The sequence below is a fragment of the Penicillium psychrofluorescens genome (genome assembly GCF_964197705.1).
Source record: "Penicillium psychrofluorescens genome assembly, chromosome: 3".
NCBI lineage: Eukaryota > Fungi > Ascomycota > Eurotiomycetes > Eurotiales > Aspergillaceae > Penicillium > Penicillium psychrofluorescens.
The window spans coordinates 4,021,281-4,033,968 of record NC_133441.1 but is presented as its reverse complement, the minus strand read 5'-3'; the positions used below and the strand labels follow the sequence as shown (position 1 = coordinate 4,033,968).

The 12,688-nt window shown below is 49.5% G+C and overlaps 4 protein-coding genes across 4 annotated transcripts; 1 reads left to right on the top strand and 3 right to left on the bottom strand.

Moving 5' to 3' along the window:
* Positions 1 to 336: 336 nt before the first annotated feature.
* PFLUO_LOCUS5656 (transcriptional regulator opi1) lies at positions 337 to 2,018 on the top strand (the record flags this gene model as incomplete). Its single annotated transcript, XM_073783124.1, has 2 exons — positions 337 to 664; positions 769 to 2,018. The coding sequence occupies 2 exons, from the start codon at positions 337 to 339 to the stop codon at positions 2,016 to 2,018; spliced, it is 1,578 nt and encodes a 525-aa protein (XP_073639710.1).
* A 951-nt stretch (positions 2,019 to 2,969) lies between these two features.
* PFLUO_LOCUS5655 (carbohydrate esterase) lies at positions 2,970 to 3,804 on the bottom strand (the record flags this gene model as incomplete). Its single annotated transcript, XM_073783123.1, has 3 exons — positions 2,970 to 3,143; positions 3,203 to 3,382; positions 3,451 to 3,804. The coding sequence occupies 3 exons, from the start codon at positions 3,802 to 3,804 to the stop codon at positions 2,970 to 2,972; spliced, it is 708 nt and encodes a 235-aa protein (XP_073639709.1).
* Positions 3,805 to 7,669: 3,865 nt separating this feature from the next.
* PFLUO_LOCUS5654 (uncharacterized protein) lies at positions 7,670 to 8,896 on the bottom strand (the record flags this gene model as incomplete). Its single annotated transcript, XM_073783121.1, has 1 exon — positions 7,670 to 8,896. The coding sequence occupies one exon, from the start codon at positions 8,894 to 8,896 to the stop codon at positions 7,670 to 7,672; it is 1,227 nt and encodes a 408-aa protein (XP_073639708.1).
* Positions 8,897 to 9,603: 707 nt separating this feature from the next.
* PFLUO_LOCUS5653 (uncharacterized protein) lies at positions 9,604 to 10,076 on the bottom strand (the record flags this gene model as incomplete). The annotated part of the gene is made up of 1 exon (XM_073783120.1): positions 9,604 to 10,076. A coding segment is annotated over one exon (473 nt), but the record flags the coding sequence as incomplete, so codon positions are not given.
* Between the last annotated feature and the right edge of the window lie 2,612 nt (positions 10,077 to 12,688).

Below are 12,688 nucleotides of genomic sequence, written 5' to 3'. Positions count from 1 at the left end.
GTCCTTTCTACCTGACACACATGTGATGTGACGGAGGGTAGTCTTCCGGTGCATCACATTATCACTATTATTTAGTTTCATTATTTTAAGTTATGCTGGAGAGATGCTGGGATGCCCCGAAGAGACTGATTATTGGGTTGTATGTTCTCGGGGCCGGACACGATCACTCGTCGGCCTGGGCTGGTAAAACGTTGAGACATGTGAAGGCGATATGGTACTTGCTCGCGCCTACGATAATGTATGGGCGCCCAAGTACTCCGGCCGACTTACCTAACGCCCGCTCCACTTTCACGTGTATCTCCCTCCTCCGTCCATCATTTGCTTCCTTGACCCGCCATGGAAAGAACACCTGCCCGAAACATCACTAGTCTATCTACCGTGAGCGAGTCCGCCACTGCTCTTGCTGCTGCTCCCCACGCCACCGCCCCAGCTTCTGTATCCGCCGCGACGGCCTTCCCCTCGCTGGAAGCCTCTTATACCGCCTGCCCGTCGCTCTCGGTGACGCCGATATCTCCCCGTCTCCCTCCCCAGAATGCTCTCTCCTCCGTGATGCACGCCGAGAGCAACCCACCACCTCCCACAGACGATCGATCCCGTCGTGCCGAGAGTGATCTGTCCATGGATGATCTCGAGGCCGCGCAAGCGCTGGAAGGTCTTCGTTCAGGTATGTTGCCTTCACAATACGAAGCTCGGCTCGGTTCGGTAGACGGCAGTCCTGTTCGGCCATTTCGCTCACTTTGATTCTGATGTTTTATTTTTTATTTTTAGATTTCGCACGATCTCCTCAAGCATATCGGCAGTCCATCCCGGCTACCGCTTCACCAGACCCTCAGCAGCCAGAGCCGCTGCTGTCTCTACTGACAACCTCGCACCCGCTGATCTCCTCTGCCATAAACGGTTCTGTGTCCGCGTACACCACCTCGAAATCGTATTCTCCTCGTTTCAAGTCCAGCGCCGAGTTCATTGAGCGCACCATCGGCTCCCCCGTCGCAAGCACTGTTAATACAGTCGGCCGCAAGACCGGTGTTGAGAGCGGTCTACGTTGGGCACTACAGCGACGAGAAACATCATCCGACACAAAGCGCAGTAAGCGGCGTAAAGTGAACGGCGCTGCGTCCCCGTCCGAGATGGAGGTAGAGCGGAGACCTGGCGATACGACGCCCGCGACGCGGACTCGGAGCTCGTCAGATCTGTCCATGGCCGAGACGCTGCCTCCATACGACGAAATGCGATCTCCGCGCTACGAAGAGAAACCCAAATCCGGTCGACAAGTCCCACCGACGTGGCAGAGCCGACTGGTCATTTCGACATCGGGGCTTGGAGTCGCCATGAGCGACGAATCCCTGCGCAGTTTGCAGTACTGTCTGACATGGCTGCGGTGGGCCAATGGCCGACTCGGGAAAGCGATTGTGGCTCTCCAGAATGCTGTGAACGAGTGGGAAGCTCACAAGGAGCGGCAAGGGCAGCCGCAGAATGACCTAGAGGACGGCGCTAATGGCGAAAGCGCATCTTTGCTACAGCAGCGCATCCAAGCTGTCAAGGCGGACGTCCTGTCTACGCTGAAGCAAGTTGTGGATGTCGTGTCCAAGTATGCCGGAGGCGCTCTACCCGAGAATGCTCGCCATCTCGTCCGTCGGCACCTGACATCGTTGCCACACCGGTTCCAGGTCGCGTCGAACTCCCAGCCGCCGCCCGACTCGCCCGCTGCGTCTTCAGATGACACCATCAATGCACATCGGATATTAGTTCTGGCCCAGGAAGGGCTTGACATGATGTCCCAAGTGAGCGGCGTCGTCAACGATACGCTCGTCAGTGCCGAACACTGGTGCGAGCGCTTCGGCCGCAAGCGGCCAGAGCGAGACACCAAACCGAAGGAAAAGGAAGACCGGGTCTCTGAAGTCCCGCCTGATATGGCTACTCCTGATGCCCAGCTCTACGGTATGGATATCAAGCAGCCTCTCCTCTCCGAGCCCGGACCCCAGGAGGACCTCCAGATGGCTGGAATGGAACAGACATGAATCAACCGGTCCTCAATCCCACCCCTCCTATCCTGCGAACACTCTCTTGTCTCTCATTAAGTTAGCCTAATCTTCTATTCCTATTTCTTGTGACGCTTTTCATCATGATTTGATATCCACTTCTGTTATTTCTTGTTTGTCATCCTTCCACTCGTGGTCCAATTCCTATGACAGAAATAGCCAATACCGGCGTTGTTTTTGACTTCTTATTTGTTGGAAAAAGCTAAACCCTTCTTCATCTTCATTTCTGTTCAGATTAGATGCAAAATTTCTCCTGTTGATAGATGCTGCGCGACAGCTGAGGTTATGTACTCTTACGTGGAATGAATGCTGGCTGTTCATTATCTCTAGTGCCTTTCTGGTTAATTCAATTGAGTTCATGATGGACCGTCCTAAATATATTATCCACTGTGGGTCATCTCACTTCTCTAAGAGATCTGCATGCACCGTTCCAGAGTCGAGTGTCTGCTTATACAATGGGCGTACGAGGAGCCTAGTAGAAACGACAGAGACGGGCGTTTCCTAGCTTCACCGGCAGAAATTCGGTTGTATGAAGGAGTCAGCGTTAAGAAAACCGGAAAGACAAGAGATACAGCATTGTTTACAAAGGGATCAAAATCATCACAGCTAGTCTGCAGATCCATGGAGTGAACCATGGCTCCAGTGTCATCAGCTCAGTTCCACTAAATGCTACTAGGATATCTGATGTCAGATTCTGCTTTTCCTCATCTCTGATCAATGCCCCAGACTATACCCGCAAACCACTTTACTTTAGAGACGCTGCGAATAGTACGCACTCGCCGCTTGGCACGTGTACGGGCTCGCACACACCGTTCCTCCTGTCCAGCCCTCTCCACCACATTTTCCCCATTCTGCAACAGTGCCGGTAGACGTGCCCCCAGACCCCGAGCTAGTGGCAGTGGTGGTGGTGGTGGTAGTAGTGGATCCACTTTAGGAGGACAGCTTGGTCTTGATGAAGGCCAATGCCTGTGAACCGTACTCGACCCCGTAGCCCTGGTGGGTTGCGGCGTCACTGCCGTTGCAGCAATACGGATCCGAGGAATCACAGTATGACTGGATCTTGCTGGCCGACGGGCAGCTAAACCCGGCAGGCCTTTCATCGAACTGCATCTGCATTGTCAGGATCAAACTTCGGACGAGGAGAGGAAGGAAGAAGTTCTTACGCCTCCAGCAGCGCACGTTCCAACTTCATACGACAAGCCTGCTCTGAAAAGAGGATCTCCCATGAAAATGGCCGCCTTGACCATATTCACTGCGGCCGAGGACAGCTGGACCGCGGTGTTGGTGTAGCCTTGGTTGGGGTCCCCGCCGCCGCACAAAGCCGCATCCATGATTTCGCCGCCCTAAATGGCAATTGGGCCTGGTTAGAACGCAGTTTTCCCCGTAGAAGTGTTAGGGAGACCCAGCTAACCTGCGAGTATCCAACCAGAACGAGCTGTGTGTCGGGACACTCCGAATTGAAGGAGTTCACAGCTGAGGCAACGGCCGCGATGCCCTGAGCGACGGAACTGGAGTAGCTGACATCGCCACACGAGGCCTGCCCACCGCATGCCGGGTAGCTAATCGCCTCAGAGGTAGAGCCTGGATAGGCATTGAGAACGTCATCGACGACCGTGATGGATGAGCCGTAGCCGGGGGATACGGTGGTTTCGCGTGCGCCAAAGACATGGATGTTCGGGCAGCTTCGCTTTGCGATGTTAACCTCGAGCGGGACGGCGAGAGCGCTGCCGGCGAGGAGAGAAAGCGTGACTGCCTTGGAAATCATGGTTCCGGAGGAGAAAGATAGAAAACTCTACAAGACAGGGAGCAGCAAAAAGGACTGAGTAAAACGATATGTTGCCGTGCGGAATTCTGTGGATGAAACTGAATCTGGTCTCCTAGAGAGCAGAGGTTATGCTTGCTCATTTATATAGCGACGTCCTTCGCTGAAGATTTTCCATGTTTCCGTAGAATAGATCATCAAGAATCAAAGACTGTTCCTTTGGACCGAAAGAAAGGACTTCGCTTGACGATGAACTAGACTTGAATTAGTCTATTTGAGACGCGGGAGACAGTGTACAAGGTTGAATTTAGCCGTGAAGAAATCGCAATGGCTATGATCAGGCCGCATTGAACGCCGTATCGGTATGGGAGAGACAAGATGACTTGACGTATAATGCGTGAATTAGGGTAGGATGCGTGGACTCAGAATAGGCTATTTTGGCGGAACACAGGCTATATGGGCACGGAGTTGAATGAAACGCATATCCAAGGAGATTATCCATGTCCCACTGCCCCCGCATTGCAGTGGCTTCCAAGGGTTGTCCCCAAAGTGGGGACGGAGAATCTCCCGTGAAGAAAACAATAGTCCAGAGTAAATAACCACATCAAGTAAATGGTACAGATTATAATTGGGATAAATAGAGACAGTTCCTTTTCAAGATGCTAAACGCCGGCCCGAACTATAATTCAAACTACCATGTTCTAGACCTAAACAGAGCTCAACATGTAGCAATATCTAATATCCTGAGAAATCAACTGTATACGCTTCTATTTCGTACCAGAACCAAGTCCAACACGTGCAATTATATATCTTGGCCTTGGGTAAGGAATTGCCATCGAACTTAATACTCTGCAATGGCTTCGCTGTTCACATAGAGGGTATCATGGGTGCTGGTGAACCCATTGAACTGTGTTGCAGTGGTGCTAGTATATGCTGGCAAGAAATTCAATCAGTCAATCAGCCTTAAATGTACCAAAATCACTCACCTCCCATATTCTTATACATGAGCCAGTCGCCAACGAGGACCTCCGCATCCAGTACCGCCTCGCGAACAACACAGTCCACGCTATCACATGTTGGGCCCCAGATCGAATACCTATGTTCACGTCTTGTTTTTGCCCTTGACTGTACATCTTCCTTCTCGGCTGATATCTTTGTAGGTCGTGTGGTCTGCTTGTGTTTCCCGTCTCGAATCAAATGTGGTACCATTACCTCTTTCTCCATGATTACATTCATAAAATTCCCGTAGACACCATCATTTTGGTACAGCATATCCGGCACACCTGTCGTGGCTGCACTGCCTATCTGGCGTCTGCGTGAAATCACCCTACATACCAGGGTATAAGCACTTCGAGCGTAGAAACGTCCTGGCTCAGCGATGGTGGTTACGCCGGATGGGAATTCAGAGCGGACCGATTCGCGCAAACGAGCAGCTGTTTCTTCGAGTTGGCTATCCTGGAACCCACCACCAATGTCGAGTATGCTGGGGCGGAAACCGAGTTGCTGGGCCTGTGAGAATACTATCCGTGCGTGCGTGATTGCTTTGCAAAAAGATGCCGGATCACTTGACCCAGTCCCTGGAAATGTCAGTTTGCTTAATTGATCGTAGTAAAAATTAGAGTTAATCCTCACCAACGTGGAAGCTGACTCCAACTACATTTAGTCCTAGTTCCCATGCTCTTGAAAGTAGAGCCTGCGTGGCGTCCAAGGGTGCCCCGAACTTCTCGCCCAGGCATATAAGCGCGCTGTCATCATTGGCATAGATGCGCAGCAGAAGCTGCGCGCGCGGCATGTAGGTCTTGATGGAATCCAACTCATCAAGATTGTCGAAAACGGTATGGCATACGCCGACCTGTCGAGCGAACACCAATGCTGCTGGTGCCTTACACGGGTGGGCAAATAGGATACGTTCAGGGTCAATCCCGAGATCTAGCACAGCGCGCATTTCTTCGATCGAGGCGCAATCGAAGCCTGTGCCTAGATCAGCGAGACGTTGGAGAAGGATTGGATCCGAGTTGCATTTGACCGCTGTTCATTGAAAAAAAGAATTTCCTCATTAACTCTCCATCTAACATCTAAGTATCTGGGAATTGGATGTGTGCCATATGGAACTGAGAGGGGGAAATTGAGGACGATACCATAGAATGGCCGCACGCCGGGCAGGTTATGTGTCCAGCGGTGATGCTGTCGGGACACCTGGCCGAGGTCTGCGACGAAGAAGGACTCATCACCACCAACGACTGATGACTTGTCTAGTTTGGCGATGTGGTTCTCGATTGTATGGTCTATGAGCCGAGCCGGTGTGGGCTTTCGGTATACCAGAGTGCGGAGTGCTGGTTTTGCGGGAATGATATTGTCTCGTGGTGCAGGTAAGAGATCCATAATGGCAGAGAAGAAACGACTCAGGAGCACAGGGCAGAATTGGAGGGTTTTGAAATGAGAGTGCATTTCCACCACCCTACCATACAGAGTACTATACCGAGATACAATTTTGAAACATGTGGTAAATTCCAGAGTTCCCTGCTTGCCGGGTCAGCCGAGTATATAAAGAGCGGCATTTTCAAGAAATGAAATGCCGTTGCTGACCAAGTTTTGCATGAAATAGCAATGTTGCGCTACGATCGCGTCGCACAGGATGAAAGAGATGCGAGTGTGGAGGTCAATATAGCTCCAATATGGAGCCAATGGTGTGCCTTCTAATATGTTTACTTATGTTGAAACTGGGTAGACAAAAGCCTGCATTTCCCCGGCAGCTGGATCACTCAACTAGCATCAATATTGTCAATCATCGGTCGAATCGATATTATGTTACTCCCGCAGCTCGGAACCAAGCATCTCATCTGAAGCTATGGCGTAACATTGCTTCCGTGGGGCGTGCTGGCAATCACAGCGGATGATCGTCACACATGTACTCCAATCATCCTTAACATACATCAATGCTGATTTGAGCATGCGGCATCGTGTCCTGGGGCTTCGAGCGAGATTTTTTTTTTTTTTTGGTATTTACAGTGATTATTGAGCCGATATTACATTATGATTTCAATTTCTCGAAACCAATGTACAATAAGGCTTGTGTGAAAGAATAAAAGACCATAATCCTGGCTAATAAATGCAGGAACAGCGTCAAGAAGTCACAGAACCGGTGGAATTGCGGTACAAGATGGAATACTATCATGGGCCAGAAATGGATAGGCAATGCATCAGTCTATAGCATACTGCTGACCTTGGACTATGTACTGTAGACGGTACTCAGTCTTCTCTCATTGCCGAGGGATCTGAATTTCCGTTACACTACAGCATCGGATTTATTGGTGTCGGGATGCTCGGCCTGTTGAGTAACATGTAGCTGTTTGAGTGTGTCGCGGAGGGCATTTTCACTCGAGAATGCGTTTCAATATTCCTCTCTAACGTGTTCCCGAGATAAAATTCAAGCTGCACATGTGGAGAATACTGGGTACTCTTTTCATTTTCTTGCAGTGGCTGGCTGACCGACGTGAACAAATGCTTTCCTAATCGATGGCACGGAGGTGCCGGTATTGTTGGAAATTTCATGACTCCAAGTCTGGTCCTGTTTAAAAGCTCTAGGTCATGTCTATTTCCAAACTGGGGTCAAAGGTGCTGGTTCAGGACAGAACACATGATTAATGCCTCAAATACAGCTGAGACTGGTGAACACGCGACATTGCATGGGGTCTTTTCGGATTGTAGACTTTAGGGGGATTGTCATGCGGAAGGTGATGAAAGAGTTCCTTTTTTTATAACAGAAAAGTAAAAATAATACAAAAGTCAATCTCTACCGTACAGGTAGTCCCCGCCAACCAACCTGCAAACGCCCAAGTCGATTGGCCAGTTTTATTGTCGACTACCGTCAATCTTCCAGAACAGGAACCTGCTGCGTGACGCAGTGCAGCACTCCGCCGGTAAGAGGAATAGCATTGGTGTAGACCTGCTTGACGACGCGTTCAGGGACCAGAGCCTGCAGTATCTCCAGAGCCTTTTGGTCCCTCTGTTTGTCACCAAACTTGGGAATGATCAGGCCGCCATTCACAAAGTAGAAGTTGACGTAGCTAGCGGCCAACTCATCGTCGGCAGATTTGACCAAACCACGAGGATCTGGCTCTTCAATGGTATGTATTTCAAAACTGCGCCCTTTCGCGTCGGTCTCGCGGCCCAGGATCTCGCGGATCTCAGTTGACAATTCTTTCCAAAGATCAGGGGCCATGTCGTAGGGTTTCGAGTAGACAATTACACCGGGACGTATGAAACGCGCCTCGGCGTCCATGTGCACATCTGTGATGTCCACGTTGGGCCGCCCTGGGAACCAGACCACTTTTTCGATACCGAGCAACCGCTTCAGCTCCTCCTCAATATCGCTTTTAGTAGTTCCTGGATTGCGGATGTTGCAGACAATGCTACTCTCCGTGATCAATAGGGTTCCATCGCCATCTACCACCAAACCGCCGCCTTCAGCACGGATTGGGGCATCAATGCGTGTGACCAGCGTTGGATTGCGGTCGTGGCAAATTACGAAACGCGCGAAATCCGTATTTTCTTGAAGTGTCTTGTCATCCATAAGCGGCCACTGTTGGCCCCAAGCCACTCCCTCATCCTCCGGCTTCTTGCCGCCCCACTCGTTGAATCGAAAGTTGATGGCAAAACGGCGCTTTCGAAATTCCCCTGTTGCATCACGCACATATACAGGGCCGGTGTCACGCACCCAGCAGTGGTTGATTGGGCATGGGATGAGCGTGACTTGGGAAATCCTGTTGACAGTTGCCTTGACCAGGGCCCCAGCTAGCTCCATGTCCTCTGGACGGGTATACAGGCGAACGGGTTCAAACTCTGCTATTGCTGCGGCCAGCTGAATTAGCTCGCCACATACTGCATCGTACTGGTCTGGAGGCAAAGAACACCGGGACGGGAACCCGAGAATAGTGGCTTCGTGAAGATCGCTTTCAGCCGGGAAGATAAACTTCCCTTTTTGGATCTCTTGTGCATTTTCGTCATTTGGTGTATGCGAATTCGAGGTAATTGAGGTCTCCGTAGAGGATATGAGATTATTAATGGCCTTGCAGAGCCTTTGGAGGAATCCCATCTTGGCTGATTCGAGTGACAGAGGTGTCTTGGAATGATATGTAGGGGCTTGTCACCTTTTAAATTGTTGTTAGTTAGCCGAGGGGACCGAAGTTCTTCTCAATTCAATTGAAAATTTGTGTAACTGTAGAAATTTGGCATGACTGGTTCAGAATATTGACATTGTATTATTTGATATTGATCTGTTCTAGCAGGAAGAGGGGTAAGGATTTACTAGAAAGACTTGTCGTGGACAACAAACAAACACGATGGTCGAAGAAAACAATGGAGCAAAAAGCAATGGATTTTACAGACTCTCTAGTTTTATATCCTTTACTTTGTCGCTGCAGAGTTGAAACCCGCATATTTCTAGGGAAACAATAATTGCAGGGATTATGCACGAGGAAAGGCATCGGACCGCATGCTGCCGGAAAAAGAAACCTTTCAATACTTTCGTATCCCCACTAAGACTAATGGCCCAGACTCACACAAATAGTCCAAGAGCTACCTTTTGGTAGCTGCGGGACCCAGAGATTGACAATTAGGGCACGATCCCGGCGCCCGAGCGGGATGATCTCCACCGGCAACGTTGCACAGTGACTACTGGGGCAGAAGTACAGGCCCAACAGTGGGACGCAAGTGAAGAAATACTTTCAAAGATTATGTTGATGAAAGCCTGTAAATTTCCTAGTACGACTATTGTGCCACACTATACATGTACATCCTCATCTACTCCAACAGTGGCTCTCTCTCCAAGTCTTCACGCGCCAACTCCTCGTCAACTGACCCTCCATCAAGCCAGAGCATTGGTACTGCAGTCACCGCACATAGGATCCCTAGAGCAAGAGTCATGGATTTCCATCCGTAGCGGTGGTCAATAAAACCTCCTAACATAGGTCCAAGTGCTAGTCCGCCAAAATGCGCCATGTTTACAAGGCTAAAGCCCTGGGCAACGGCACCCTTTTCACCAAAAATACCCGGGCGTACCTCTTCCATGTAATCTAGTACACGCTGGATTTCAACCAAGAGGGCTGGCTCACTGAGATCAAGACACATGCCGACGAGGACGAGTATCGCGCAGAGAATTTCTTTATGTTGGATGGTATTGTCCTCGACCAGCCGCAGGCAGATGAGAGAAGGAGCTAGCAGGATGAAACTTGTAAACGTAAGAACTCGGGCTCCGAGTCGATCACTTAGGTAGCCTACAAGCAAACATGAGACGTCAGAAGGACAATTGATGGTTCTCGATCAATTGAGATACACCAACATACCAAAAAAAGGCTGGAAAATTGCGGCACTTGCAGTAGGCAAAAAAATCATGCCAGCACCCAGGGCATCCCAGTGGAAAATATTCTCCACGAAAATCGGTAGTGTCTGTAGAGTAACCAGGCATTAACGCAGTCATAGGAAGGGAGAGTTCGCAGAATTACTTACTGTATCAAATGCAGAAATCACCAAGGCTCCAACAATCACCGCCCACAAGCTGATCAGAATTCGAGGCTGCCGTAACAACTTCCAAAAGGCGAATTTTTGAGAGCTCACTTTCTTGTTGAGATTTCTATCGACAGTCCCATAAGGTACGTACCCAACCCAGCCTTCTTCAGATGCAGTCTCGCTACTGGCCGGTGTGAGCCAGGTTTGGGCGATTCGCTTCTCGATAACCGCCAGCCGTAACAGGAAGTCAAGACCAACAATTGCAAACGCCATCCCAAAAACTGAGTAGTAGCCACCAACATGGTATACCAACCCGCCCAGCATTGGGCCGGTCATAAAGCCGAGATTCATAGATGTGCCAATGTATCCTATCATATGGCCAAGGTGATTCCTATCAACTGCATCCGTTACAATAGCTAGACCGGCGACAGCTACCATGGCTGTGGCTGCACCCTGTAGCACTCGTGCAATTATGTACCAGATGACAGATCGGGCTAGGGTCAAAACTGCCATTGACGCAAAAAGGAGGCCTAGCCCGAAGAGGTACGGTCCCTGGCGTGTTCCTGATCTATCTAGCACATAGCCAAACACGGGGCTGCAGACGAGAGCAGCCACAGCCTCGGATACGAGCATCACACTGTTCCAATACTCCCCTGTTGTAATGTTAATAGACGGTACAGAACTCGAGCAGCCATTTTGCTATTCACATACGATCTTCGAACGAAATCCCAGCCCGGGTAACCAACGCTCTTGGCATGACAGGGACAATCTGCCTTTGTGAGATAAAAGCCGGTTAAAAGGCGATGAAGAACGCACCATGGCATAGAGGAAAAGATCCTATCTCGTACTCAGCTAGAGGAAACTTGGAAGGGGGAGTAAGTTGGAAAATACCGTGAACATAGATAGAGAAACAGTAAACACAATGAATGTCTGGGATGAGCGCAACTCCAACAGCCATGGGCGCTCATTTGACTTAAATTCCTTGAACCAAGATGCCATTATGAAGCTTGATTTTAGCGAGTTCGATTGGAATCCGAAGAGATGACTGAATTATAGGAACTTGGCTGCAAACAATGCTGTGGTCGATTGAATTAAGATAACTTAGCGGACAATCTGGCAAATTCACGATTTCTTTCTTTAAGACTTGGGGGAAGTCTCCTATTTGTCTCGTATGTTTTCTTTTGCTCGCCAATCCCTGTAGGTTTGGGCTGCAGGATCTGCTGCACTCCAACACTAATACAATTGGATAACCGCGATATAATGCGTTTAAATATTTAGTGATAGTGCAGCACACAATAACGCAATATGCAAGGCCTAGTTTCTCGTCACTGACATAGAATTTCTTGAATTAGAATAGTGCCCAGGCAAGTCACTTTCAGTCGAACACTACGTTGTACAACAGATTGCCCTAACACTTTTAAACCTTTCTCAATATTAGATCAACTTAACAAGAACAAATGTGGCATTTTTTGTTGTTTTCCCCTTAACACGTGCCATACTATTGACGACTCGAAGGGACTTTGGTAAGTTGAACGTTGCTTAAGGCACTTCAGTACTTCACAAACGAACTCGGTTGGATTTTAAATATTCAACATAATTTGTAGACTAAACCTGGAAGTCACCGAGATATGTGGGAAAGCTCAAGGCAACAATATAACAGCAATTAGACATCAAGAATTGTCATCTAATGTCCTGACCCATTGGCAGTAATCTCCAAAATTGAGTCAAGGGTTATTGGGAGAGAAGCCAATACACCACGCGAGCAGCCTCATGAACATCCCAATGAACCGGAAATACGCAGAGTCTTGCCCAACCCAAGTTGAAGTTCCGGCTATCTTGTACTTTCGGGAGTGCTATATGTTGATCAAACGGACGCCTACTCGACTTTTCAATGCCGGTCTGTGTATAAATTAACGTCGAGGATGATCTATCTATAAGGAAAGGCTCGGGCGGGGGCCGAAGAGCCGCTGGTTTGCGGATGATCTGGCACACTATCAGCCCCCTGAAAGCAGAGATGTACATAATCTCAGTGGTGCCATACTTGGCCCCCGAAGACACGAACTCACGACTACGATCCGTGGACTGTACAGTAATTTTGTCCAATAGCACCTGTGATAGCAAGTTCCAGGACCGGTTGAACTTCAGGGTTCGGGTAGGTATCTAGACCGAGCCATATTTACATTAGTAAAATAGCCTATTCGAGACGCTAATAGTATAAAAGACATTTTGAGGGTCTGCAATCGGTGGTAATTCAGAGAGCCAGACCCCTCAATTCGCTAGTCCAGCCGAGTGGGGGGCACTCGATCCTCCCCGGACGACCCCAGGAACACCCGGTGGGCACTTTTAACTCCGGACTCCGAAAACTAGGGCCTAAACCGCT